Source organism: Diabrotica virgifera, chromosome 2 (genome assembly GCF_917563875.1).
Source record: "Diabrotica virgifera virgifera chromosome 2, PGI_DIABVI_V3a".
Classification (NCBI taxonomy): Eukaryota; Metazoa; Arthropoda; class Insecta; order Coleoptera; family Chrysomelidae; genus Diabrotica; species Diabrotica virgifera.
The window spans coordinates 19,551,895-19,579,890 of NC_065444.1; the positions used below are offsets into that span (position 1 = coordinate 19,551,895).

The 27,996-nt window shown below is 32.5% G+C and overlaps 1 protein-coding gene across 5 annotated transcripts in view; it reads right to left on the reverse strand.

The window, feature by feature from the left end:
• Positions 1-27,996, reverse strand: part of LOC126879981 (elongation of very long chain fatty acids protein-like) — a 374,900-nt gene that overhangs the window by 13,852 nt on the left and 333,052 nt on the right. For all 5 annotated transcript variants that reach the window (XM_050643430.1, XM_050643429.1, XM_050643432.1 and 2 more), the window contains 4 exons: positions 23,702-23,892; positions 19,605-19,685; positions 14,152-14,208; positions 4,404-4,646 (listed from right to left, as the gene is read on the reverse strand). In XM_050643430.1, the coding sequence (XP_050499387.1) occupies positions 4,404-4,646; positions 14,152-14,208; positions 19,605-19,685; positions 23,702-23,892 (572 nt within the window). The remainder of the gene's footprint in view (positions 1-4,403; positions 4,647-14,151; positions 14,209-19,604; positions 19,686-23,701; positions 23,893-27,996) is intronic.

Consider the following 27,996-nt stretch of genomic DNA (forward strand, 5'->3'; position numbering starts at 1 on the left):
CTTCTCTAGTGTATTTTTGGTCGCTGAATCGAATGCGACTAGTCGCGATTACTCAAAATATGTTATTATTTTGTTAATAACAAAATAATTGTGTATTCGTCGAAACGCTTGAAATAATGCGCTATGTACAGCAAGTTTGTATAGTCTTTTTCATAGTATTTTTATACGCTAAATCGATTGCCACTAGTCGTGATAGCTTAAACCATGTTCCGACTTTGTTATTAATAAATTATTGCAAAAATAACAGTTTATAGTACGTTTACTCACGGTTTTTGCTCTAAATAAAAAAAACCAGTTGGATTGACATGAAATTTGGTATACCCCGTTCCACGAATATACGATCCTCTTGGATTATCGTGACATCAAATATTTTACTGTGCAAAATATGAAGAACGAAAGTAAATTGCAAATTATATTGTTGTTTATTGGAGTAATTATTAGAGCAAAATACTTTCGTACTTCTTATGTTGCACACTAAAATATTCGTTGCCGCGATAATCCAAAACAGTCGTATATTCGTGGAATACACTATATACACGTAGCTAACATGTCAAACAAAACAAGTAATATTGTGCCGATGTGTGCTTTTACCCTGGGGGTGAAGTTCACCCCTTTTCGGGGGTGAAAAAAGAAACCTTTAAAACTGATTAATTCTAAGCAACTTTTGTTCTATACAATTTTTTCACCAAGTCAATATTTTTCGAGTTAATTGCGAGCATTGCGAGTGAATATGTTCATTTTTCAACAAAAAGCCCACGTTTTAGACGGTTTTTCGCAAATAACTCAAAAAGTAAGTATTTAAAAAAATATATATTTTAGCAAAAATATAGACTATAAAAAAGTGAAAAAAATGGTGTTGTGTAAGGTCCGTAGACCCAGTAGAAGCGGAGTTGTAGCTAATGAACAACAGGTTCATATTCGTCAAATTCCAAATCGAATATTTCAACATAAAATAACCAAAAAATGAAGCACTTTTTGAGGAAAGCTCATTACAACTTTTTTAAAGCTTTAAAAAAACTTTATTCTTGCTCAAAAATTAAGTTTCTTACTTTTTTTTGGTAAAAAAAATGGGAAAATAGCCCCCTAATTAGCATCTCAAATGAAATTAATCGTTACCGCTGCACAAGTTGCTTTACTTATGTTGTATTTATATGATCTGTAAAGTTTCATCAGTTCGAAAGTGCTTATAAAACCACCAAAAACGTGTTTTTTTGTCGAAAAATGAACATTTTCAGTCGCAAATAACTCGAAAAGTACTGACTTAGTGAAAAAACTCTATACAACAAAAGTTGCTTAGAATTAATCAGTTTATCTACTTCCGGACTTACTTAAAAAGTTTCTTTTTTCACCTCCCGAAAAGGGTGAAACTCACCCCCAAGGTAAAAGAACACATCGATACAATATCACTTGTGTTGTTTGACGTCTTAGCTACGTGTATGCCAAATTTAATGTCAATTCAAGTGGTTTTTTAAAATTCAGAGCAAAAACCGTGAGTAGACGTAGTATGAACCGTTATTTTTGCAATCATTTATTAATAATAAAGTCGGAACGTGGTTTAAGCTATCACGACTAGTGGCAATCGATTAAGCGTATAAAAATGCTATGAAAAAGACTACAACCGTGCTGTAGTTAGCGCATTATTTCGAGTTTTTCGGCGATTAAACAATTATTTTGCTATTAACAAAATCAGAAAATATTTTGAGTAATCACGACTAGTCGCATTCGATTCATCGACCAAAAATACACCAGAGAAGACCTTAACACTGTCAATTTCTTCAAAGGGCTTCTAATAGTACCTGAAAAATACTTAATTTTACCATAATTTGTTAATAACAATTAAACGCACCATATTTGGGCTTCCACACCACTTTCATTGGATTCAGCGACCCAAAAACCTATAATACCACCATCAAATCACGGCCAGCTAGAATTTCCCACGGAACCCCCTATGTTGCGACTAGACTATTACTTTTTGTCAACTCGGGTGGCTCTTTTAGAAATATGGAAAGCAATACCACAGAACGAAATTTTAAACTTAACTAAAACTATGACCAGAAGAATAAATGACGTTATACAACTGAAAGAAACCTAGCTTAAAGACGATACATCTATCTATCTATCTATCTATCTATCTATCTATGTAGCCCATATTATCCATTTTAGGACGTAGGGCTCCCCTTCATATCTCCATTTGTGTCTGTCGTGAGATAAGGTCATCCATCTGGGATCGGCTTGCCTCTTTAAGTCATCCATCCATATCATTTGTGGTCTTCCTCTACTTCTTTTGTATTCGTATGGTTTTCAGTGTAATATTTCCTTGTTCCACCTATCGTCTCTGTGTCTGATGTTGTGCCCTGCAAATTTCCATTTATATTCGGCTACTTTTTCTCTTACATCCATCAACTTTGTAATATTTCGAATCCACTCGTTTAATTTTTTGTCCTTCAAGCGTATTTGCAACATCTGTCTTCCATTGCTGAGCAATGGAATGGCGATACATAACTGAAAGAAACAGATAGTGATTCTAACCTGAATATCCGTTAAGAAGGCATTCGAAAACAAAGGCGTAACCAGGATGATCCTAAGAGGGGGGGTTACAACTTCAAAATGGCTTGATTTGTCAACAACACATATTGATGTTAAGCGTATAGAGCTCAAAGAAGATCCCAAAGTGGAGGTTATAACCCCCAAAACCACCCCTGGTTACGCCTATGTTCAAAAATAGGACATAATTCTATCAAGTGAGTAGGTAGAAGAAGAATTTGAATTTGTAGTACGAAGTTGTATTTTACCTAATATTTCCTATGATTCAACTACCTACCTTATAGAATTTTATTTGTTTATAATGACATTTGCTTCTATGTATTTTATCTAACAATAAAACACTGAAAACGTTTGTTTTCTATACTTCCACAAAATTTATTATAACTAAGTGACTACACCTGTTTCGGCAGAGTGCCTTTCTCAAGTAATATAGTTTACAATGTGTTTGCCTTTTTAAGTCTTCAACTGAAGAGGTTGAGGAGTGGGGAGCTGTTTGTCTCGAGTTGGTCATTCAGAATTATATCTGAATTTTTCAGTTTATTAATTTCCATAGATTCTAAAAAAGATAGCTTAAGGCCTTTATTTTGAATATGCAGAATTTGAAACTCTTCATTGAAAGAATGATTATGATCTAGAAGGTGAAGTGCGTATGTAGAAGTGTCTGTTTTTCTATTGTTGAATGCCCTTTTGTGTTCTGCTATCCGTTTGTCAAAAGTTCTGCCAGTTTGACCGATGTACGTTTTCGGACAGTCACCACAAGTTAGTTTGTACACACCACTCTGTAGTTGCTTTCTCTTTCGGCTTTTATTGTTCTTAATATATTTGCTTAAGTTGTTGTTAGTTCTGAAAGCTGGTGTTATTCTTTTCTTTTTTATGTATCTGGCTATTTTTGTTGTTATCTTGCCAGTATATGTGAGAGAGCAGAAGGTACTGGGTTCTTTCTGTGGTGGTGGATACACTAATTTCAGGGCTTTCTTATGGAGTTTTTGGTTTAAAATTTTGTTAACTGTTTGTTCGTTATAGCCTTTGTTTACTGCTATTTGTTTAATGATGTTTAGTTCTATCTCGAAGTTATTTTTTGTCATGGGAATTTCTGTCAGTCTATGTATCATGCTATGGTAGGCTGCTAATTTGTGTTGTGTAGGATGGGATGATGAATTGTGTATAGTTGTGTCAGTATGGGTAGGTTTATGATATACGGAGAACTCATGTTTATTTTATTTTATTTGGGATACAGACAGGACAAACCCATAAAAGTATCCACTAGAGAATTTCAGATACATTTACAATTTTACAAACTGATATATAACTACAAACTAAAAGTAAAAATATTCATTGAAGTAAGAACATAAATACAGAAAATGATATAATATGTATGAACAAAAGAGAAGAAAAAAGAAAAGAAATGAGAAAATAAGCGATAACAAGACTGAATACACCAAAAGACTAAGTTTCAAGAAAGTGATTCTTCAATAGTTTTTTAATCATATCCGCTTTATGAAAGAAGATATCAATATCCACAACGCTAGACAATTTATTATAAGTATTTGTCATTCTATGAGCAGGTGAATTTAAAAAGTAATTTGTGCATGCTTGGTCCGTAACAAAAGTATAATTATTTAATGTTTGTTGTGTATTCTGGAAATCGTTACATCTAGAAAGTTTATGGAGTTATTCTGTTCTGTTTCTATTGTAAACTCAATATTATTATGAAGTGAATTAATATATGATAGAAATTGGTCAAGTTGTCTGTTAGTTCCTGTAAAGCATACTAGTATATCATACACGTATCTCCACCAATATAAGATTGTATTTTATGTATTCTATGTATTTTAAATGTAGGAATTTGTTTGACTTACCATTTGGATGGCTGTTAAGTACTTCTTCCACCAGAGATACTTCTGGTACCTCGGTCCAAGAGCAGCAAGTAGATAATAGCTGTACATAATGATGTGGACAAAGGTGTTCAGGAATCCGAAGAAACTGGAATGGCCACCGGGAGTGAATTTAACACCAAACCACACAGACATCGGCATAACTCCATGGTGAATAACGTGAAGTGTTGAAACGTGGTCGTACTTTTTACGAAGAACGAAGAAAAACTGCAAAAGATTAAATATTTGTGAGCCTCTACATGTAAAAATAATATTGGTTACTAAAGAAGTAAAAATCTTCCTTTGTAGATGGTATATAATTTATTTAAAATTTTCTAAAATAGATCCAAGTTGGACTTAAAGTGGGTACATCACTAGTACAATACAAACAAACGTTTTCGGACTAATTAGTCCATCATCAGGTTAAAGCCTAAAATAAGTAAACCACTGTATAATATCCTGAAATCTATTTTGAACTGCTACAGTGATGCAACAGTTATATACACAGATGCATCTAAATCAAGAGAAGGGACTGGTTGTGCTTATTTTTTACCCTCAATAGGTTTAGAATTCAAGTACAAACTTCCCAATGAGTTTTCAATTTTCTCTGCGGAATCATTGGCCATAATCGAAGCGTTGAAATATATTAAGAACTCTTATACTAAAAAAACGTTAATTCTTTCAGACTGCCTATCAGTTTTACAGAATATCAAAAATACTTTTTTGCCCAAAACTTTTAGTAATCCTTACATATTTTTAATAAAGGATATGTTAAAGCAGTTAGAAGACTCTGGCTTCAATATAAAATTTATTTGGGTTAAGGCACATATTGGATTCAAAGATAATGAGTATGTAGATTACTTAGCTAAATCCAGTATAACATCAGGCACTTTATTGTCATATTCTTTATGTGTATCAGATGTTATTACTATTTTTAAAAGAAACCAACTATCGATATGGAAAGATCAATGGAATCTTTACTGCTTAACAAACCCCACAAGATACACCACTCTACAACCAGTGATTCCACAAAGTACCTGGTTTAAGAGTTTAAAGCCCCACGTAAATATATAACAACTATAAATCGACTACGTTTTGGGCACGCTTGCTATCCAAGTCATTTATATAAAATAAATGTATGTGATTGAAGACGATAATTGCAAACATTGCGGAAAGCAGGGTGATCTTGATCATATCTTTTTTGAATGTACTAAGTTTCAACAGCATTCAAACTCTCTCTATAAAAATTTAATTAAACTTGATATGCATGCACCATTCAATATACAGTCTTTGCTGGCTACAGGCTCACAACAAATATACAATATCATTATAGATTTCTTGTCAGATACACGCACGGTCCTATAAGATTTGTACGCGGGCATGATATTTTTTATGATTTAAGTTCAGATTTGCATCCTTTTTTTTGCCATTAATGTTTTATCACTTTATCAGAGTTCCATTATTGTTTTTATTGTATTATTATTGTATCGTATTATTTATTGCATTACTATATTGTTTCTGTTTAATTTTGTATTAGGGATAGGATTGTATATTGTTTATTGCAACTGGCTGAATGACTATTGTTTATGCCATTTAAAAAAAAAAAATAAGAAAAAAAAGAATGATAAAGTTAAATTGTGACTGTTAAAAGGTTAGGAAAAATTAAAACATGTGGTTACTTATTCCAGATCCAAAGTAGTTGAAACTAGCTACTGTGGTAGGTCGAATGACCTTACCAGTATAAAAAATTAGCCATTTCGGCTACATCGAGAGTGACAATAAGTCGATGTTACAAGAATAAAGTCGACAGAGGAACATTTAAATCAGCTGCATGGAGAAAAGAATATAACCCAGACCTATGTTTTGTCTCAAAAGATACCAATGACAGACCACTAACAACTGCGAGAAGTGTCCTTGCAGACTTCCCACATACTCAACATCGTCCGGTGCTTATCACCATCGGAATATCAATTCCAATAATTAGATCATATCCTCGACCCAGGTGGAATCTTAGAAAAGCAAACTGGAAGAAATTATCTGAACAACTAGACCGGACCTTGAGCTGGGTCCCTCCAACCAGCAAACATTATGAGAGGTTTGTGGGCGCAGTAATAAGCACTGCCAAGAAAACCATCCCTAGGGGGTATCGCAAAGAATATGTGCCTGGATGGACTGAAACATGTGAAGACTTATACACGAAGTTTCTCGAAAGTGGTGACCGAGAAATAGCCGATGAGCTTTTACACAACATCGATACAGCTAGACGCCAAAAATGGATAAAGACTGTCGAAAACCTTGACTTCAAAAAATCAAGCCGGCAGGCATGGTCCTTGTTGCGGAAAATTGGAGGAGCTAACCAGCTGGAATCCAGAGAGTCTAAAATGTCTCCTAACAAGGTTGCCTCCCATATAGTATCTCTATCCAGAGCTCCACGAGATCGAACACATACTACCAACGTGAAAAGAGACTTAAGGGCATTAAAACAAATGAACAGAACGAACTCCGAATATTCAGCAAGAATACTTATTTCTGAAATCACACATGCGCTGAAAGAAATGAAATCAGGTAAAGCACCTGGGTTTGATGGTATCCATCCAGAGTTCTTGATACACAGTGGTGCATACACGAAACAGTGGCTTGCAATGTTCTTTAATGATATACTTCAGTCAGGTAACATTCCTTTCTCACTTAAGCGAACAAAGATAATTGCAATTCCGAAACCGGGCAAATCAAACGATAAGCCAGAAAACTACCGCCCCATAGCTCTACTCAGCATGGTATATAAACTATTAGAAAAGCTTCTCCTCAACAGAATTAGTCACAGGGTACTAGAAAATGTCCCCATTGAACAAGCTGGCTTCCGCCCTCATCGAAGCTGTACGGACCAAGTGCTGTCATTAACAACTTTTATAGAAGCTAGTTTTCAAAAGAAACAAAAGACAGCAACAGTATTTATAGATCTAACAGCAGCATATGATACTGTTTGGAGACAGGGATTAATATATAAACTGGCCCGCATTATCCCCTGCAGAAAGATAATTAACCTCATTGACAACATGCTGACCAACAGAGCCTTCCAGGTTATAATGGGAAAGGAGACGAGTAGACAGATGAAACTTAACAATGGTCTTCCACAGGGTTCTGTCCTTGCCCCTTTACTTTTCAGCCTCTATATTGCTGACATGCCTGAAACCGAATCTCGGAAGTTTGGATATGCTGACGACTGGACCCTTGCAACAAGCCACCAATCTTTAGAAACTACAGAAATCACTCTCACGAATGACTTATCCATCCTCAGCGAATACCTTAAGAAATGGAGACTACAGCCAAGTACTACAAAAACTGAAGTATCAGCTTTTCATCTAAACAACAAGTTGGCAAACAGAGAATTGCGAGTGTATTTTAATAACAAGCTGTTAAAACACAATAAATACCCGAAATACCTTGGGGTTACTCTAGACAGAACGCTCACATTCAGAGAACACCTGACGAAAACAGCAGCAAAATTGAAAACACGCAACAATATAATACAGAAACTCTGCGGCACTACATGGGGGTCCACAGCATCAACATTAAGATCCTCTGCTCTTGGCCTGATATATCCGGTGGCAGAATACTGTGCTCCAGTGTGGCTAAATAGCAGGCATACCCACCTGGTCGACACCCAACTAAACCGTACTATGCGTATGATAACAGGCACAATTAAGCCCACCCCTACAATGTGGCTACCTACCCTTAGTAATATAGCACCACCCAACCTACGCCGCGAACATGCATTGGTTAAAGAATATAACAAAATAATGGACAGTCGCCAGCTTCTAGTCCACAACGACATCCCCGATATTCTTGGAAACCGTCTCCGATCCAGGTTACCCCCTCTACAATCTGCTCAAGCGCTGCAGCAATCCAACTTTGACTTAAATACCCGATGGAGAGAAGATTGGGAAAGTAGGACAGATCCGCATTACCATAGTCTACCGGACATCATAGGGAAACCTGGCGAATTTGAACGTCCCCGTAAGATTTGGGCAGCCCTAAATCGAATTCGAACAAACTGTGGAAGATGCGCCGACTCCCTCCACAGATGGGGTAAACTCCCCTCGCCTTCTTGTGACTGCGGCGCTGCAAGACAGACGATCAGTCACATTGTTCAGGACTGCCCACGCAGAGCATACACAGGCGACCCTATAGACTTTGTAATGGCAACCGAAGGGTCAATCGAATATATAAAAAAATTGGACATCTGTTTGTGATGCATTGTATAATGCATAAATCTAACTATATTCTGTGATATACTTAAGCCATACGCTAAATAAATAAACAAGAATAAAGTGTAAAGTAAAGTAACATCGACTTATTGTCACTCTCGATGCAGTCGAAATGGCTAATTTTTTATACTGCTAAGGTCATTTGACCTACCACAGTAGCTAGTTTCAACTACTTTGGATCTGGAGTAAGTAACCACATGTTTTAATTTTTCCTAACTTTTTAATACTCAAAATTTAACTTTGTCATTCTTATACAGTGGTTTACTTATTTTAAGCTTTAACCTGATGATGGACTGATTAATCCGAAAACGTTTGTTTGTATTGTACTAGTGATGTACCCACTTTAAGTCCAACTTGGATCTATTTTAGAAAATTTTAAATAAATTATATACCATCTACAAAGGAATATTTTATTTCTTTAGTAATTTTTATTATGGTATACAGCCAATGAGAGGGATTCTTTCCTTTTTATAATAATATTGGTATTATTAAGAAATAAATAAACAAATACAAAATTTGTATGAATGATATTAAAGAACAAACAAAAAAATTAAATGAATGAAGATGATGATAAATAGAAAACATAATTATATCTGTGAGAAGTGAGAACCGTTTTATTTTTTTGTCAACACTACTTTTGTTTGTCACAGAATATTAAAGTTTTGCACTTAATGAAACTATAATATTATAGCTTAATATACCGTTTGACTCCTTAATTTTGACTCCTTAATTTTGGATATATGTCAATTCAGTCATTTTGATCTAATTCCCTCGCTGCCTTTGCTTTTTGAACCTCAACTATTCCAAGTCCTCGTTGGCCATCCTCGTTTCTTCCTTCCAACGCCTCTTTTACACTCTTTTCGGTTATCCACTCTCTTCCATTCTCTGGTGGTGTCCGTACCACATAGGCAAGCAGCTTCATATCAATCGTATATAGAGAATATTAGCTTTTACTTGCATCCTCCGTCTGATCTTATCATTCCTTCTGTGTTCGAGCTTGGAGATCCAACAGCTTTTTCTTCCATCCATCTCCACAGCCTTCAATTTTTATCTTTGTCCATTATTGAAGTTATACTTCTTTACCGGCGATATGAGGGTGAATTTTTATATGTTAAAACCTATGAACCCGGCGCATGCGCATTATAACTTTGTTCTGATTGTATGTTCAAATGTCATGTCAAAAATTATTCAATATGGCGGCTGTGGCACAGCTATAGTTAGATTATTTATGGTTGTTGCGTTTTAAAATTTGTGTGAAAAGAAACAACAAACAAAAGTTAGTTAATAGTTATACTGCCTTTTTAAATAGTTTTCATATACCTTCCTATATGTTTGGACTTTTGGACTATTTTGGACAAGGAAAACTCATTCTAATTTGGTAAGTAGTTTTTATTATAATCATATTGTAATTATACATTTGGATTAATTAGGTTGAAATACAGTAGAGCGTCGATTATCCGAACTAATTGGGTGACATAGGTGTTCGGAAAACCGATTTGTTCGGATAATCGAACTACAATATATTGATACATATTTATAGTCATACATATTTATCTACAAGTGAATAAAAGCCATATTTATGTACCTACATATTTATTTATATCTTGATAATGACAACTAGCAACTAAACAAAAAAGTGCAGTCTTTGCAACAACATAATTATTTTTGGATACAATATTGAAGAAAATTGAAGATATTTTAAGCGTCAATTACTAACGCTTGCTCGGTATTCGAGTGAGGGACGCGGGAGTCGATAGTTCGAATAAGCGGTCGTTCGGTTGATCGACGTTCGGAAAATCGACGCTCTACTGTACATTTATTTTCTCAAGAATGGGGATTTTAGAGAGAATCCCAAATTAGGTCCGATTTTTATTTTTAAATTATGATTTTTTGGCGTAGATTTATTTATCTAGTAGGTATGTAATGCTTTGATTTACATACTTAATTTGATTACCAACAAAAGTTCTACCAATCTTCATCTAATATATTGTTTTCTTACTGTTTTGTTATATTTTAATATTTTCTTCCACAAAATTTAAACTACATAATTTAATTATATTCAAAACAACTGTCAAACAGTAAAACGTTCAGTCACCCTATTTTTCCATATGACAAATAATGTGGAATTGGACGAGTGAGTCTAGGCTTCGATTACGAATCAAAGCGCCGCGAAATTCACGGGTTCGATTCCCGATGCAAGTTTTTATTTTTTTATTTTTTTATGCATTTTATGATTGTAAGTATATTTGTTATATATATATTTTTTCAGAAAATGCGTATTTAAAATTTTTGCCAACAATTATCGTTCAGAAATCATTTTTTCTTTGTGGCATTTTTCAATGTGTTTGTGTGCGTTTTATTCTTTTATTTTTTTAAATTTTTGGTATTGTCTTAAAAATCATATAATATGTAGTAGAAGTATAACTTCTTACGTGCGTACAAAGTACACACACATTCTTTTTTAACTATCCAAACTTCAGATTAATATGTAGATACACTTTTTATTATTGCTTTATAAATCTAGCGTTTAATGTCTCCTCTAAGTTTATCATTCCATAATACTGAGTTCAATTGCCTTATCTCTTACCTTGAGTTACTTTATTATTAACGTCTACATCAGAGGTATCTGTATTAGAGAATATGACTTCTAGAAAGATATAGATATTTAAAATTCTCACAATCTTTAAAGTCGAGATTCTCAAGCTTGAATTCTTCTTCAGTATCACCACCATCATCAGGATCACAATCACCACCAGCAGAATCACCATATTTATGTTCTGTTCTGCCTAGATTAATGTCCAAGCCACATTCAGCCAACTGTTCCTGTAATTTACGGATCATACACGATGCGTCATCCAGATCAGCTGCTGTGATAACATTATTATCAACAAATGGAAGAGTATAGAGTGTCGTGTCTTTTGTTGATATTCCGATCCAGCTATATTTTCTTTTTCAGTCTGCTAAGGCTTCACGTTTATATTAGTCCTTTTGAGACTGAAAAAGGTAGATTTAATTCTGCAGCCATCTTTATACCATTCGTCGCGTCAAGGTAAAGGTTTTGTACAGCTTTTATGTTTGTGTGTTTGTGCTCTTTTAAAAATGCTGCAATCATTTTCATCTCGGTATGCGTCATTTGCCAAGGAAATTATAATTGGCTCTATCGTTTCTTCTATTCTCATATTAAGTTTTCAGAATTTTTGATTCTCTGCTCTGAGATGCTCTGGCTTTTTGTCAATTATCAGATCAAATTTTTGTTACTGAGTCATTTAGTAGTTGACGAACAGTTTCAGAATTAGCTGTGGTATTATTTATCGTGACACATCGCAGATTAATTCAATGGGGTTCAGTTCCCAATGACAACACAGCACACAGCACACAGGTGGACACAGCAACAACGTTATTTTGCTATTTTAATCTACAGCATTCTTCTTACGTTCTTGTGAGTATAATGTCCATAACTGTAAGAGTAGGTCGGTAGTTTTTGGGTAGGTTTTCATTCTTCTGCATTTATCCCTTTCTTATAAACCAATCTAAAAGCTCTTCCATATTCCAGTTACTGTTCAGATAATGGTCATTTTAATCTTAAATGGTAACTTAAATGATGCGGCAATGATCGATAACTACGGTAGCATTGATCCAGAGGAAATGTATCATTTGACCAAAATATTCTTCGAAAACATTAGAAGTCATTTAACAAACCTAGCAAGCCTGTAGTACCATTCGTTACCTGTTTATCTTGCAAATTTTTTCTTACAAAATGTCCTTCATTAGTCCATCTTTCATCTAGATGATAATAATTCTTGGTGCCTTCTCTTCTCAGTTTTCGAATTCATCTTAAATATGGTCTCCTCCAAAGCAGAGGTTGAGCCGGTTGAGGCTGGGAAATTTTTTTATCTCGAGAGCATTCGATTCGATTCACCCCCCCCCTCCACATGCGCAGAGCACAGTGGAATACTAAAGAATCAGTAGGGTCATTCCTCGAAAAATCCTTTGTTCTCTATGTTCCATTCTGGTGACAATGTCACCAAATTCATCAAAAATTTTCGTCCTTCGCGCAGATGAATGATAGCTACCGGCACCCTACGTTTGCCGTGATTGGTCGATATCGTCTCGAATTTGCCATGATTGGTCGTTATCGTCGCGCAGTCAAAATTTTGGGTCAGGAGTGGATTGCAAAATTGGAACAGTCAAAATTCGAGAGTGAGCTAACTGATTCTTTAGCATTAAACTGTGGCAGTAGCAACTACCATATTGTAATCTTTAACTTCAAATGATGACCCTATTCTTCTAGTTTCGTTGAAAAAAATGCTGCCACCTGTCAAATGCCCTTTGTCACTTCTTAAACATTCAAATCGTCTTCTTGTCGTCTGTAATATCTTCTGTCACTTATTAGCATTTTAGTTGAAAATAGAACATAACATTATTTATCTAATACTAACATATACCGAGTGGTGAATTAGAAAACGGGCCAAAGGAAACTCAATTTAAAATTCTAAAATGTTGAATTCCTGCTTCCCTAAATATTTTACATCAAAAGACATTAGAAACTATTTGTAGAGGATTGAAATCTGTATTGAAAACAACTGTTAAAATTGATCTACGAATGAAACATATTATTGCAAAATTTTGTAAAAATATATAATACACTTTTTAGTTTTTCAGCCCAAAATTAAGCCACACACAGTGCAATAATGTGTCACAATGAAGTTATTATTTTCACATTTTTGAACTGTCAACATTTTTATTTTATCATTTATTGTTTAAAAACAATACAGTTGATAAGACACCCTCAGTTGCGGAGAAAGTATTAACAATAAAGATTTTTTATTCAGTCAATGGTGTGAGCACTGTCAGTTAAAAATAGTAACATGTCGCCTAACTTTTACACACATACCTTCTGTGGCAAATGTATTATATTTTTCAAAGTTTTGGAATGCGTTTAAGTTGTAGAACAATTTTAACTTTTGATTTTAATACAGATTTCAATTCTCTACAAATATTTTCTCATGACTTTTGATGTAAAATAATTAGGTAAGCAGGAATTAAACAGTTTAGAATTTTACATTGACTTTCCTATGGCCCGTTTTACTATTTACCACCCGGTATATCGTGTTACAATGTATATCACAGACATTGGAATATAGTTAAATATTCATTAATATAAATTATTATGTTGATGCACTTTGTTTTTATACTTATTTTAGAAAAAATTAAAATCCAATTATTTAATTAGTTTAATTGATAGTTGTAATTAACTGTAATAAACTTGGTCATTTGTGAGAATATGTCATTATAATTATTGAACCATCAATTACGATAAAAAACAGAATTAGTTCTTACAAGATTGACATAAAAAACAATGAAGAGGCCATTCTAAAATAAAGAGAGTGTGGTAGAGAGAAAGAAAGAAAGAAAGAAAGAGAGAGAGAGAGAGATAGGTATGTATAAAAACAGTAAAAACTTACCGTGTCAAAAAATTCTGTAAACTTAGATATGTAGTACCACCAACAGCCTCTTGCCATCTAAAATAAATAAAAAATAAATAAATAAAACATAATAATAAAAAATAAAAAATAAAATATAAATCTTTAAATATAGCAAACTGTAGATAACTATAATAAATAATATTATATCGTTTATATGTATTTGCAGAATATTTTTGAATTTTAATATTTTTCTGAAGCTATTGTATATTTAAACTTTAATAATTATATTATTAAATAGATTCTATAGGAACATAATTTTTAAATTTAATCAAAGGGTTTGTGAAGACACACATACAAGCGTATGCGGATAATATGTAGTTTAATTTAAAAAACTAAAAGGTATCCCCCCCGATAAGATAGAAAAAGTGCCTTCACCCTCCCATCAAAAACGTTATTTTTTCATTTTTATGCATTAAACGTCATTTTCAAAAAATTCATACGCATGTTGAGACTTTTACAAATTATGTTTTTAGTTAATTAGTTTTTTTTTATTTTTTTATTTTTATTATTTTTTAAATTCATTACCAAAGACCAATAATGAAAATTATGTTTTTTTATTAAATAAACGGCATTTTAAAATACAGTTTAGATATTTTGGGCATTAATATAAAAAATGAGCAGATACAACATTATTTTAATAAGTATTTATTACTTCGATTTAACTGGCGTATATTATTAATATTTTTTTGAATGGCTCGCAATCTTGTACAAATCACAGTAATTTATTATAACCTATAATTTATTCCAACAAAAAGGACAATAACCTACGTTTATCGGCTAATCAAATGATGATTTATTTGCGATATTAAATTTTGAAATGAAAAATGAGCTTGAAAATATAAATTAATATTACATGTTTTTTCCATTATAGATATTTCTATGAAATATAATTTCATAATTTTCCATTATACAGGGTGTTTCATTAATAATTGTCCATATAGTAACTGGAGAAACCTTAGCACAAAATACGAAGATTTAACCTAAAACACCTAAATAAAATGTTGTTCCTTACTGAGTTACAGGGTGTTTTATCTAAAAATTTAAAAACTATTTTTGCTCAGCATTTTAAAACTATTTGACGTATCCTTTTCAAACTTGGCAGAAAGTGCGGCTACTAGACACCCTAATAAATTATGATAAACAAATGTTTCTAGCTACTACCAGAGGCGTACGACAGGGGATGGTGAATGGTTGACCCTTCTCACATTCTACGCCACTGGAGGAATTACTATTTTAGTGTCATTTTTAGATTCTACAATACTTTCTACGTAAATAATATACTCTTCATTGGTAACGATAAAGTCATTAGTTTTCGAGATATTTGAAGTTAAATATGAAACTGCACAGTTATTTTGATTAATTTATGATATGATTCATATGATTAAAATTTAACAATTATTTGTACCCAGTACTTTAAAGCTATTTGACATATTCTTATCATACTTGGCAGACCGTGTAGGTACTGGATACCCTACTAAATTAAGATAAATAAACGTTTCTAGCTACTACCAGAGGCGTACGACAGGCATAGGCGTAACCAGGATGATCCTAAGGGGGGGGGTTACATCTACCTGAAAGGGGGGGGTTACAACTACTGGAAATATCTGAGGGATATGATGTTAAGCGTATAGAGCTGAAAGTACATCCCAATGGGGGGGTTACAACCCCCAAAACCCCCCCCCCTGGTTACGCCTATGACGACAGGGGATAGTGACTGGTTGACCCTTGACAAATTCTACGCCACTAACGAAATTGCTATTTTAGTGTAATTTTTTTTATTTTGCAATACTTTTTATGTAAATAATATACTCTTCATTCGTAACGATAAAATGATTAGTTTTCGAGATATTTGAAATTAAAAATGAAGCGACACAATACACTGATCAAAATAACCGTGTTGTTTCATTTTTAACTTCAAATATCTCGAAAACTAATGACTTTATCGTTACGAATGAAGAGTATATTATTTTCATAGAAAGTATTGGAGAATCCAAAAATTGAACTAAAATAGCAATTTCGCCAGTGGCGTAGAATTTGGAAAGGGTCGACCATTTACTTGCCCCAGTCGTACGCCTCTGGTAATAGCCATAAACGTTTGTTTAACATAATTTAGTAGTTTGTATAGTACCTATACTTCCTGCCAAGTATGAAAAGGATACGTGGAATAGTTTTAAAATGCTGAGCAAAAATAATTTTTAAATTTTTAGATAAAACACCCTGTAACTCAGTAAGGAACCACATTTTATTTAAGTGTTTTAGGTTAAATATTCGTATTTTGTGCTAAGGTTTCTTCAGTTACTATATGGACAATTATTAATGAAACACCCTGTATACAGGGTGTTTGGTAAAGAATGGGCCATAGCTTAACCTCAGGTTCCTGAGGTTAAAATAGGCCGATTTAAGCTAACTTACTTTAGTACAAAGTTTTTAATAACCGAGATACAGGGTGTCAAAGTTAAACTTTTTTTTTATTTATTATTGAATATTTCCTGACAGATATGAGATAACAACATGAAATTTGTTATGTGGGGGTTTTTTGGGTTGAGAAAACTAAATTCCCTACCAAAAATTATGTATTGCCCAGAGGGCGCCACATACGCCTTTCAGTACTCATTTATTACGTTCAATTTTTTTTATCCCTCACTCTGTATAATTTTGACATTAAAATTTTTATTCTCCTATTAGTTTTACTTAAAAAAGGTATACTTTTTTCATCTCCCTAAACTCAACCGTTTTCGAGATAAACGCATTTTAAATCTGCGATACACCATCATTTTTAGCATAATATCATTGTATGTAGTTACGCCCGAAAAATAACTTAAAACCATAAAATTATCCAAAAATGTATAGCAAATTTCTTGAAATGGAATTTGCGATGCAATGACAAATTTGAGAACTGGCACAATTATTATGGTTTTAAGTTATTTTTCGGGTGGAACTACAATTATATTATGCTAAAAATGATGGTGTATCGCAGATTTAAAATGCGTTTATCTCGAAAACGGTTGAGATTAGGGAGATGAAAAAAGTATACCTTTTTTAAGCAGAACTAAAAGGAGAATAAAAATTTTAATGTCAAAATTATACAGAGAGAGGGATAAAAAAAATTGAACGAAATAAATGAGTGCTGAAAGGCGTATGTGGCGCCGTCTGGGCAATACATCATTTTTGGTAGGGAATTTAGTTTTCTCGACCCAAAAAACCCCCACATACCAAATTTCATCTTTTTATCTCATACCTGTCAGGAAATATTCAATAATAAATAAAAAAAGTTTAACTTTGACGGTTATTATAAACTTTGTACTAAGGTAATTTAGCTTAAATCGGTCTATTTTAACCTCAGGAACCTGAGGTTAAGCTATGGCCCATTATTTACCAAACACCCTGTATAATAGAAATATGTCAAATTTGAAATTGATTAAATAAAAATATATCACATAATAATAATGTTAATCTTTAATTTTATTATTCCAGATTTAGCCACACTACCTCTAAGGGGAAAATTGACTCATCCCAAATACCTACGGTATCAAAAGGATTGAGCTCTGGTGGGACTCTTTCCGTGTTATCGAGCCCTAGGTGACCTGGTATGCTGGAGTATCTTCCAAAAATTTTCGTACATATCTGGCTGTCGCGAGTAGTACAGCTTTCTGCATGGTCTTATAAAGATGTTCATTTAGTCCAAGCTTTTTTTATGTTTTCGAGGAGGTTCTTCTTTTTAATATAATGTAAGTTCCGTGTTTAAAATACATAAAAATATAGTTATATATTTCTGAAATTTTAGCGACGAAATACGACGATCATAGACAAAAATAGACGAATTAGGCAAGTCCTTTTAACGCTGGTAAATAAAAAAAAACAGATTATTTTATATAAAAATCATATAACAAATCTTTATTAAAGTCTATAAAAAATTAAATTCTTAATGGTTGCAAAAAAATTCGGTCTCCGAATGATATCAACAACAAATAAAATAGATAATAACGCAATTAATGCAAATAATTTCAGCTGAAGATTCTGACCTTCAAAGAAGAATTTATTTATGTTACATATTCATCCATGGTGTAGTCCATGACCTTTCCAAAAGATTTTCAATGATTTTGAAAAATGCTAATTCCTTTCTTTTGGTTTTGTAAATAAAGCCTGTACAACGTTTATTATTAAACCGACATTTGGCGGGTTCTTAACGAATATTTATGATAATTTAATTTCATAAAAACTGACGGAAACGCTTTTTTTTTAAACTAGAGAGTAATAAGGAAAAGAGTTGATTCAAACATTTTTTTGTAAAATAGTGGTTTATACATATAGGTTAAAAAAATCATTTACTTTTAGACCGATATTTAATGCAGATTCTTCAAAGCTCGAGAAAATATATTGAACTTCTTCTGTTGATTGTGTTACCGCTACTGCATTTACCTTGTCCAGAAAAAATGTCCAGACCAGGGATTTATTGTTTGTAACTGTTTTTATGACTCCTGATTTCTTCTAGGCTTGGTGGAGGTAATTCTATTTCGACCGTTTAATATAGTCGGTTCGCTAAACTCAGACACAACTGGCTAGTGATTTTAGTCTGTATTTTTTTTTGCCAATTTTCCAAAATTAGCAAAATTACTAACTATTTAGTAATTATTTTTTTTTGCTAATTTTGCCAAATTGGCAAAATTACTTACTAAAATCACTGGCCAGTTGTATCTGACCGACTATACCAATTTTTTCGTTGTTTTAATCTTTTTCATTAAGAATATTCTGGACATTCAGAATTTTCGCAAAATATTCAGCCCATCTTTCTATTATTTTATTTTCGGCGGTGAGCATTTCTCCATTTTTATCTCTTGCGAAGTTGGGTGCCCTTATATAGGAGCCTATGTTGTACTTGCTCTCTGTAGAATGTTTTAATTTGATTGTGTCTATGTTATCCTTCTACCTTTTCAATTTGTTGAATTGTACTCTTGTACTCTCTCTCTCTCTCTCTCTCTATGTTGAATTGTATGGGTTTTTTGCCTGATAGGTTCGACAAATAATCCATTGTTCTTTTGTTTGTTTTTTAGGGCTGTTTCGCATTTTTCGATCATTTTTTCTTTTTGTTTTCTTCTTTCTTAGTGCCATTACTTATTTACATCTTGACTTCAGTTTCATTTATTTCCAAAACCTGAAAGGTATCTCTTTTAGATATTCTAATCAAATATCGAAACAGAGGAATAAACTATTCTTCACTTTGTCAGGTATTGTTTTACTGTATTGCTAAGAGCAAATCCAAAGAAAGCTTCACAAAATATTTTGACGAATACAATTTTAATTAATGTGGCGAAAAATAATTTATTTATAATTATGAAAGCAGATCTTAATAGTTTTAATAAGTTTGACCAATAATTGATAACGATCAATAAATCTTTTTCTTGTTATTCAAAATTAGTTATTCGTTTACTCACCCGCATGGCTAACGGTTGCTGTGAATAATCTACAGGTTGACATCTGTAACTATAATGACTAAACCAACCTGCTACACAACTCTAAAAAATAAATGAATAAATTAATAACATTAAAAAGACAATATGATTAATTTAGAAAAAGATTCGCTATCAAAAATTAAATTAATAATAATATATTATCACCTCATGATAACGGTAAAAGAAGAAACTGCTTATAAAGAATCTAACTACTTAACGAAAAAAATTGCAAAAAACTAGTACTTTAGTCGTCAGAGACTAAAATGGCAGTGAACCTCTAAATTCCATGTTGACCGGTCAATGAAAGTGACAAATTTTATCTCATGAGAATCTTAAAAAATGGCAAAGATCGAGCAAAAATTATTTATTTAAGAGCTTTGTAAATTGTTAAGAAGAGTTAAAAATCTGAGGCCAAACAGTACCTTATTGCTCTTTTTTGTAATTTAAAAATAACGTCAGATAGGACAGCTCACCTAGAACCACAAAAAGAAGGCCACATCGAAGATGCGACTCTTCTCTTCTTCTTCTTAATGTGCCTTCTCCATTACTGCAGGATGGCTATAAGTACATTAAATGGCTCTCTTTCTTGCGCTGGTCTTAGTATCGAATGTGTGTCCATACCCATCCAATCTCTAATGCCGGATTTATACTCAGCCATTCCCACTGCTACTGCCGCTGCCGGAAATATTGACCGAAATACGATATCGACTCGAGTGAGGTGTTCACATCAGTTCCTCGCCAATGTCCTCACAACTCATTTACCGAACGACTCTCAAGAATGGAATGTGACGACAGCATCGTCTTGCTCCCTTACTCACTTGCCGCTTTGCCGGCGGAGAGTGAGAGAGTAGTTGAATGTGAATACTTACTCGCGCTCGCTCTACCAGTCCTTTGACTTTGCAATGGCAGTAGCATGAGCAGCAGCGCGAGTGAGCTATTTACACATTCACGCTGCCCACTTCCCTGCCCAATTCCCTGTCCAACAGGACTGAGTGTAAATGCGGTATAACATTCTTCAGCCAGGAACATGTTCTCCTTCCTGGACCTGTTTTCCTTCCACTTTCCCTTCTATTATGAATCATAAAAAGTTGTATTTTTCTCCTTATATGTCCTAGATAGCTTGTTTTTCTATTTTTTACAATATTTAGGAGTTCTCTCCCAGTCCCTATTCTTCTCAGCACCTCGTTGTTGCCACGTGCTCTGTCCAAGAGATCTTCAGCATACTTCGCAAACAGCAAACATACAGCAAACCCACATCTCAAAGGCTTCCAATATGTCACCCAACAAAAAGAATATAGGATAGCAAGCTGAGACTCGTTTCTTACTTAACAAATCGATATGAAAGGACCATTTATGAAAGCTGTATAAAACAATACCAACAAATTTTACAGAATCAACAGCACTGATCTGGCTGTTATCAAGAAGTAAGGATTGAAGAGCTCCTTTATAGGACAATGGTACTGTCTTATCCATGTTAAAAAAGAGTAAATTAGAATCAGACCAGGTTTTTATTGCAAGTAGATCAGAAGTTATAGTTGCATGAAGAGTTGCAATATTTGAGTTGCTCCAAGTGATACTGGTATAATCAGCAAAAAGAGAAAAGTTTCCATTGATTTTTAAATTTGTGATGTCATTTATATACAGGGTGGTTCATCTTATTCGCCTCGGTGTGTGTACGGAAAACCACTTGATATTTAAAAAAAATTTCTTCACAGTAATATACAGGGCCATTAATACTACAATCAAAAAATAATGTGAATTATACAGGGTGCTCCAAAAAAGAGTGGTATATCAAAGTTATATTTTTTCTTATGGAATGCCCTATATTTGATGGCATAAATGAATTGATCTTAAGAAATAAGCTATACTTTTATAAGGGTTCCCTATACCTAAATACAGGGTGTTTTGATTTATTTCGATTTTTATGAAAATGTAAGGTTTTAGAAAAAAATAAATATCTACGAATTTAAGAATCAGTAACAAATTCCTTCTTGGATCGTAATAATAGACTATTTAGCATACTTAAACAGATGCTTACTGCAACAAAATTTCTTACAGGGTGGTCAAAATATGAGATTGTTGTATTAACAAATTCAAGCTGTAATAACTTACTTAATTTAAATGGAACACCCTGTATCTTACTAGTCTATCGCGTAGAAAATATACTTACCTTTCAATTTGTATTAGGGTTTTCTACACCTATCTTTTTACAGGGTGGTCAAAATATTAGATTGTTCTATTAACAAATTCAAGCTGCAATAACTAAATTATTTTAAATAGAACACCCTGTATCTTACTAGCCTATCGCGTAGACAATTTATTTAGCTTTCAATTATTATTAGGATTTCCTATACCTATCTCCCTTCATTTGTTAAATATTTAAAGATTTCCTAATTTGCAAGCTTTAAAAATTAGAATTAAGTAAATATGTCGTGGTTACATATTATGTACAACACATCACCAACACCGGCAATATACTTAGACATGATACTGTCAGTAATAAAATTTTCATTGTTATCATGTAATCACACAGAGTGTTGTATTATTTTGGTTGATTTTGGCCTACATGTGACATTGAATAATATGTTTATATTAAACTGCATACCCTGTATTAGATGCCGTATTCTGGAAGATACTTAAATTATATTTAATTCCGTATAAGTATTTTCCATATCTTAAACCAATGGTTATTAAATAAATTTAAGAACACCACTTTTTGTTTGAATCTTTGAATCGCAATTACAGACAATTAAATGCAATGGCTACTATGACGAAAACGAGCCTATTGTAGAAAAATATGTAAAAATGGGTATTTACAGAATAACATGGGAATTAACATTTACAGAATAACATGTGTATTAAGAATGTTTACATGGAATTGAAGAGATTTTAAATATCTTCCATTATAAAGAATAGAATATCGAGTATGTCATTTAAAATAAGAACACTCTGTGTGATTAAATGATAAAAATATGAATTTTATTAACGAAAGTATCTTGACTAAGATATTTAAGTATATTGCCGGTGTTGGTGATGTGTTGTACATAACCACGACATAGGTACTTAATTCTAATTTTTAAAGCTTACAAATTAGAAAATCTTTAAATATTTCAAAAATGAAGGGAGATAGGCATAGGTAACCCTAATAAGAATTGAAAGCAAAGTAAATTTTATACGCGATAGATTAGTAAGATACAGGGTGTTCCATTTAAAATAAGTAAGTTATTACAGCTTGAATTTGTTAATAGAACAATCTAATATTTTGACCACCCTGTAAAAGATACGTATAGGAAACCCTAATATAAATTGAAAGCTAAGTAAATTTTCTACGCGATAGACTAGTAAGATACAGGGTGTTCTATTTAAAATAAGTAAGTTATTACAGCTTGAATTTATTAATAGAACAATCTCATATTTTGACCACCTTGTAAGAAATTTTGTTGCAGAAAGCATCTGTTTAAGTATGCTAAATAGTCTATTATTAAGATCCAAGAAGGAATTTGTTACTGATTATTAGATTCGTAGATATTTATTTTTTTCTAAAACCTTACATTTTCATAAAAATCGAAATAAATCAAAACACCCTGTATTTAGGTATAGGGAACCCCTATAAAAGTATAGCTTATTTTTTAAGGTCAATTCAGTAACGTCATCAGATATAGTGCATTCCATAAGAAAAAATAAAACTTTGATATACCACTCTTTTTTGGAGCACCCTGTATAACTCACATTATTTTTAGGTTGTAGTATTAAAGGCCCTGTATATTTCTGTGAAGAAATTTTTTTAAAATATCAAGTGGTTTTCCGTACAGAGACCGAGGCGAATAAGGTGAACCACCCTGTATAAGTAGAGGATCAAATGTTGAACCTTACGGTATCCCGCATACAATGTTTTTGAGACTAGAGTCAGTATCATTTGCTCTAACCAATTGTTTCCTATTATCCAAGTAAGATTCTAACCAATTGAAAGAAATACCTCGAGTTCTGCAGAAATTTAGTTTCTTTATCAAGATATGTATATGTATTTATATGAATTTATAGAACTTCTCAAATATGATAAAATATGTAATAATAATTACCTCATAAAATAACCACGTACTAAATATCACTTGAAATAAATTATATATCACTAAAACTTTCTTCAATTCAAAAGGTTTTCTATTTTCCATAAATTTTGGTCCTAATACTTTTACAATATATACATAAAATAAACAAATAGCAAGCGTGTAAAATGGCGAACTCATAAGGAACCAATCATTGACCCTGGGATCTGAAAATAAAAAAAAAACAAAATTAGCAAGTTTGTTTTGAATACATAAATACGTCAACTTGTTTGGACATGAAAAATGTAAGAAATCGGGTATGAAAAAGATAATCTATAGTTACTTCTGACTGAATTTAATTTTGAATCCGCGGAAATTCGAAAAAGGTATCAATCAATTTTAAGGTACTAGTCCACTTTAGAAGACCAAAAATAAGCATTTTTTCAAGACTTTTTTTCTTAGAACCTTTATTAAAAATGAACATAAAACTTTTTACATTTTTATACATAACTCTTAGAGAATACAAAAAATATATCTTTTTTTTATTTATGCACGTATATTGTAGAGGGCGCCAAAGTCGAGGCCTCGAAAAAAAGTAGTGCCGATGGCGGACAGTTAATCTCAGGATTGGGATCTCTGAAACAAAAAAATCGTACGGTATTTGAAAAAGGAAGGTTTCTTACGTGACAATTTACCACTGTTAGTAAAAAATGCCACAAAAAAGATTTTACGGAAATTTTAAAAAATTTTGTGAAAGAATCGCCCGTTTCAGAGATCCCAACCCTGAGATTAACTGTCCGCCATAATTTTTCGAGGCCTCTACTTTTGCGCCCTCTACAATATTCTTGTACGTGCTTCAATAAAAAAATATATATTTTTTGTACTCTCTAAGAGTTAGATATTATTATGTAAAAAGTTTTATGTTTCTGTTTAATAAGGGTTCTGAGAAAAAAAATCTTGAAATAAATGATTATTTTTGGTCTTCTAAAGTGTACTATTAGTACCTTAAACATTTGTTCTACTCATTTTTTTGGAAAGTCAATATTTATAGACATTTAGAAAGTGAAAATGTCATTTTTTTAACAAAAAAACAAATTTTTAAAAGATTTTTTACAAATTACCCAATTGTAGAAGCCTGAAGATATCTTATACGGACCACGCTACTAATCAGGGTGTTTTGCTAAGAATTCAAAAAGAAAAAGAGCTGCCAACCACAATAAAAACAGCCAAAATCGAATACTTCATTCACATAATGGGGAACAGCAAAAGATATGGACTACTGCAACTAATCTTGCAAGGAAAAGTAGAAGGAAAACGAGGACTATGAAGGCTATGAAGATTATGAAAAATTTCCTGGCTGAAAACTCTATGTATGTGGTCATAGCCACCTTTACAAGCCATGAAGAGAAAAAGGCAACGTCACAATTGATGACGTCGGTAGTCTGACTTTCGGACTACCGCTTTGGAAACTACGATTTTAAAGTACAAATTCGGGTAAAATTTATAGTATTTTTTGAGTTGAACAAGAAAATATTATTAATTAGAAGTTTGTACAAAATAATATTAAAAGTAATTCCTTGTAAGTAACGTTTATTATACAAAAAAAAACCAATAACAAGAATATAAACGGGATTCATTTTTTTCGAATCCTAAGAAAACTAATAAGTATTTTTCAAAAATTTAAACGCAGAATGAAAGATTACGTTAGGACCGAGGGCCGAAAGTCCCTGAAAACTTCTATGTTTATTTTAATAAGTTACAGGGGTGAAAAACTAAGAAACTTAAGTGTGATTTTTAGTTTCAAATATGTCATTAAAAAAACCTTTTTATTCATTCTAAGGGACTTTCAGCCCTCGGTAATAAAGTAATCTTTCATTCTGCGTTTAAATTTTTCAAAAATACTTATTAGTTTTATACCAAATACTCATTGGTACCTCGGGCGAAAAACATTGCATATTTTATTCATCCATGTTATAATTCACATCTTTGTCATATGTTCCGATGACGGATCAATTGTAAAGGGTTTTTACCCATATATTTTTACTTTGGTGGTTAGCATGTAGATTCTAAGTGAGTATAACCTATAACTTTTTATAACCTTAATCAACATTTTAACTACTTTGCATCATTTTATCTGGTTGTACACATTTTAGGATTGCACTGATGATGATCGGTCAACCGATCGAAAACTAGTTCTGTCTTTGATGTAGCCCTGTATAGGGATTTTAACAAATATACCTTTTATAAAGGATTTTATGTTATTAGTTTTCTCAGGATTCGAAAAAATGATTACATTTAAAATACAGGCGTCAAAATTTTGCATTTTGTTCATTTCCACTTAAAGTTTGTCGCACTTATTTAGAAACACCCTGAATTGATAAAGAACAAATCTAGTTGTTAAACATAAGCGAATTAATAAAAAAAACAGAATGTTAAGAAAACCGGAGTCTATAGCTGGGTTTTAATTTCAGTATTTTATAAATGCCCGGTACACCATAAAAAGTTAACTGGTTAGCAACAATATTATTACAGCAGTATTGTAAAAGAATTAGGCTATAACATATTAAGAAAATCACTTAAATCTGCCAACAGATTTAGGAAACATAAGACATTAAAAATGACAAAATTTTTAAGTGGACGGATTTCTATATGCACGCAAGTTTATATAAAAATATATTATATTGAACTGAAATCATCTTAATAACATACCTTTTAATGTTATTTATAATTTGGAGCACGAAATATTGTAAAATATTTCAGTTTCTCTGTAAATACAGTGAAAATTATTTAAAAACAAATGAGAACTGTCAGAATTAATCGGTCTACCAATAGATGTTGCCAAATTTCAACTTCATGGCTTGTTAAGTAAAGGTGGCTATGACGTGGTTCAACATAACAACCACAAATATTTTCAGAGCAACAGTGTGCAAGGTACAGATTGTCGTGATGGTCGCCAACATCCAAAACGGATAGGCACTACTATTGATGTTGATTATAGTTACTTTCGAGTATTCGTTACAAATCGTTACTTTTGTATAAAGTTATCATTTAAAGTATTCGTTACTTTGATTACTTTTGTTACTTTTGTATTTGAGTACCGGTAATCATATCGAGAATCACATTTCTCAGTATTTCGTATAAGTATAAGATCCGATATAACGACCTTCACCGACCTATTTAATGGATAGAAATTAAATGATTGTTCTGTCATTATTGTTCCACAATATCAGTAATCTCGAGTAATCTGTCTGCATCAATTAAGTGCCAAAAACAAACCCTGGAAACTCTAGATGACGTACCTTAGCAGTAACCCTGGGCACCCAGGTGCTTCGGAGGTCGGTTCTGATTGTGAATTCATGTTCAGTGACCCCAAATACCCCGAAATAAGAAAATCTGGCCCATAATATACTGATTTTAACATGTTTATGCATTTTTCTATGCGTTTTATACACTTTAAAATGTAATAATGCATTTCCACCTATTTTTGTATTGTAGACTTTTTTCCAGACGTCATCCTAATCCTAAATACAATGCAAAAAGTTGCAAGTCTCTATGTACAGTTTATCCACTAATAATTTTCTAACATAATCAGCAGTCATATTGATATCAAAGAGACCGGCTTTCGAATCAAGGTTGTCAGATATATTTCCTAAAATTCCAAAGTTTGTATATTCTGAAAATGTTTTCCCTACTTTAGTATTCAATTGTTAGTCAATGACACTGTAAGAAAGATAATATGAAAACATTCTTAAAAAATATATAAATTAGTTAACTAGGTACTTAAAATTTCAATAGGCCTTCACTAATAAATTGAAGCAACTTTGTATATATTATACTTTAAAGAAATTTTGGAGTATCGGCAACACTGTAGTATGGACAACATTAAGAAGCTCCTTTTACATTGACGTTGCCATGTTGATAATTTTAGATAGGAGACAAGATATTAAGAATTTGCTTTAATGTTAGTAAAACAAGTTTAAACATCGAAAGTATAGTCTGTTCGCTAAACTCAGACGCAACTGGCTACATATTTTAGTCGATAATTTTTTTGTTTTTTGCCAATTTTGCAAAAATTGGCGAAATTACTAACTACTTAGTGATTATTAACTATTTAGTAATTATTTTTTGCAAATTTTACTAAAATTGGCAAAATTACCGACTAAAATATCTAGAAAGTTGCGTCTGAGTTTAGCGAACAGACTATATCAAATTTTAAGTAATAAAAAACCAAACTGTGATGGTAACATCCATTACTTATGTATTTCGTTTCAATTCAACAACAAAAGAACACTATTAGTTTATTAGTTAGTTCTTCCCTACTCTGCCTAACG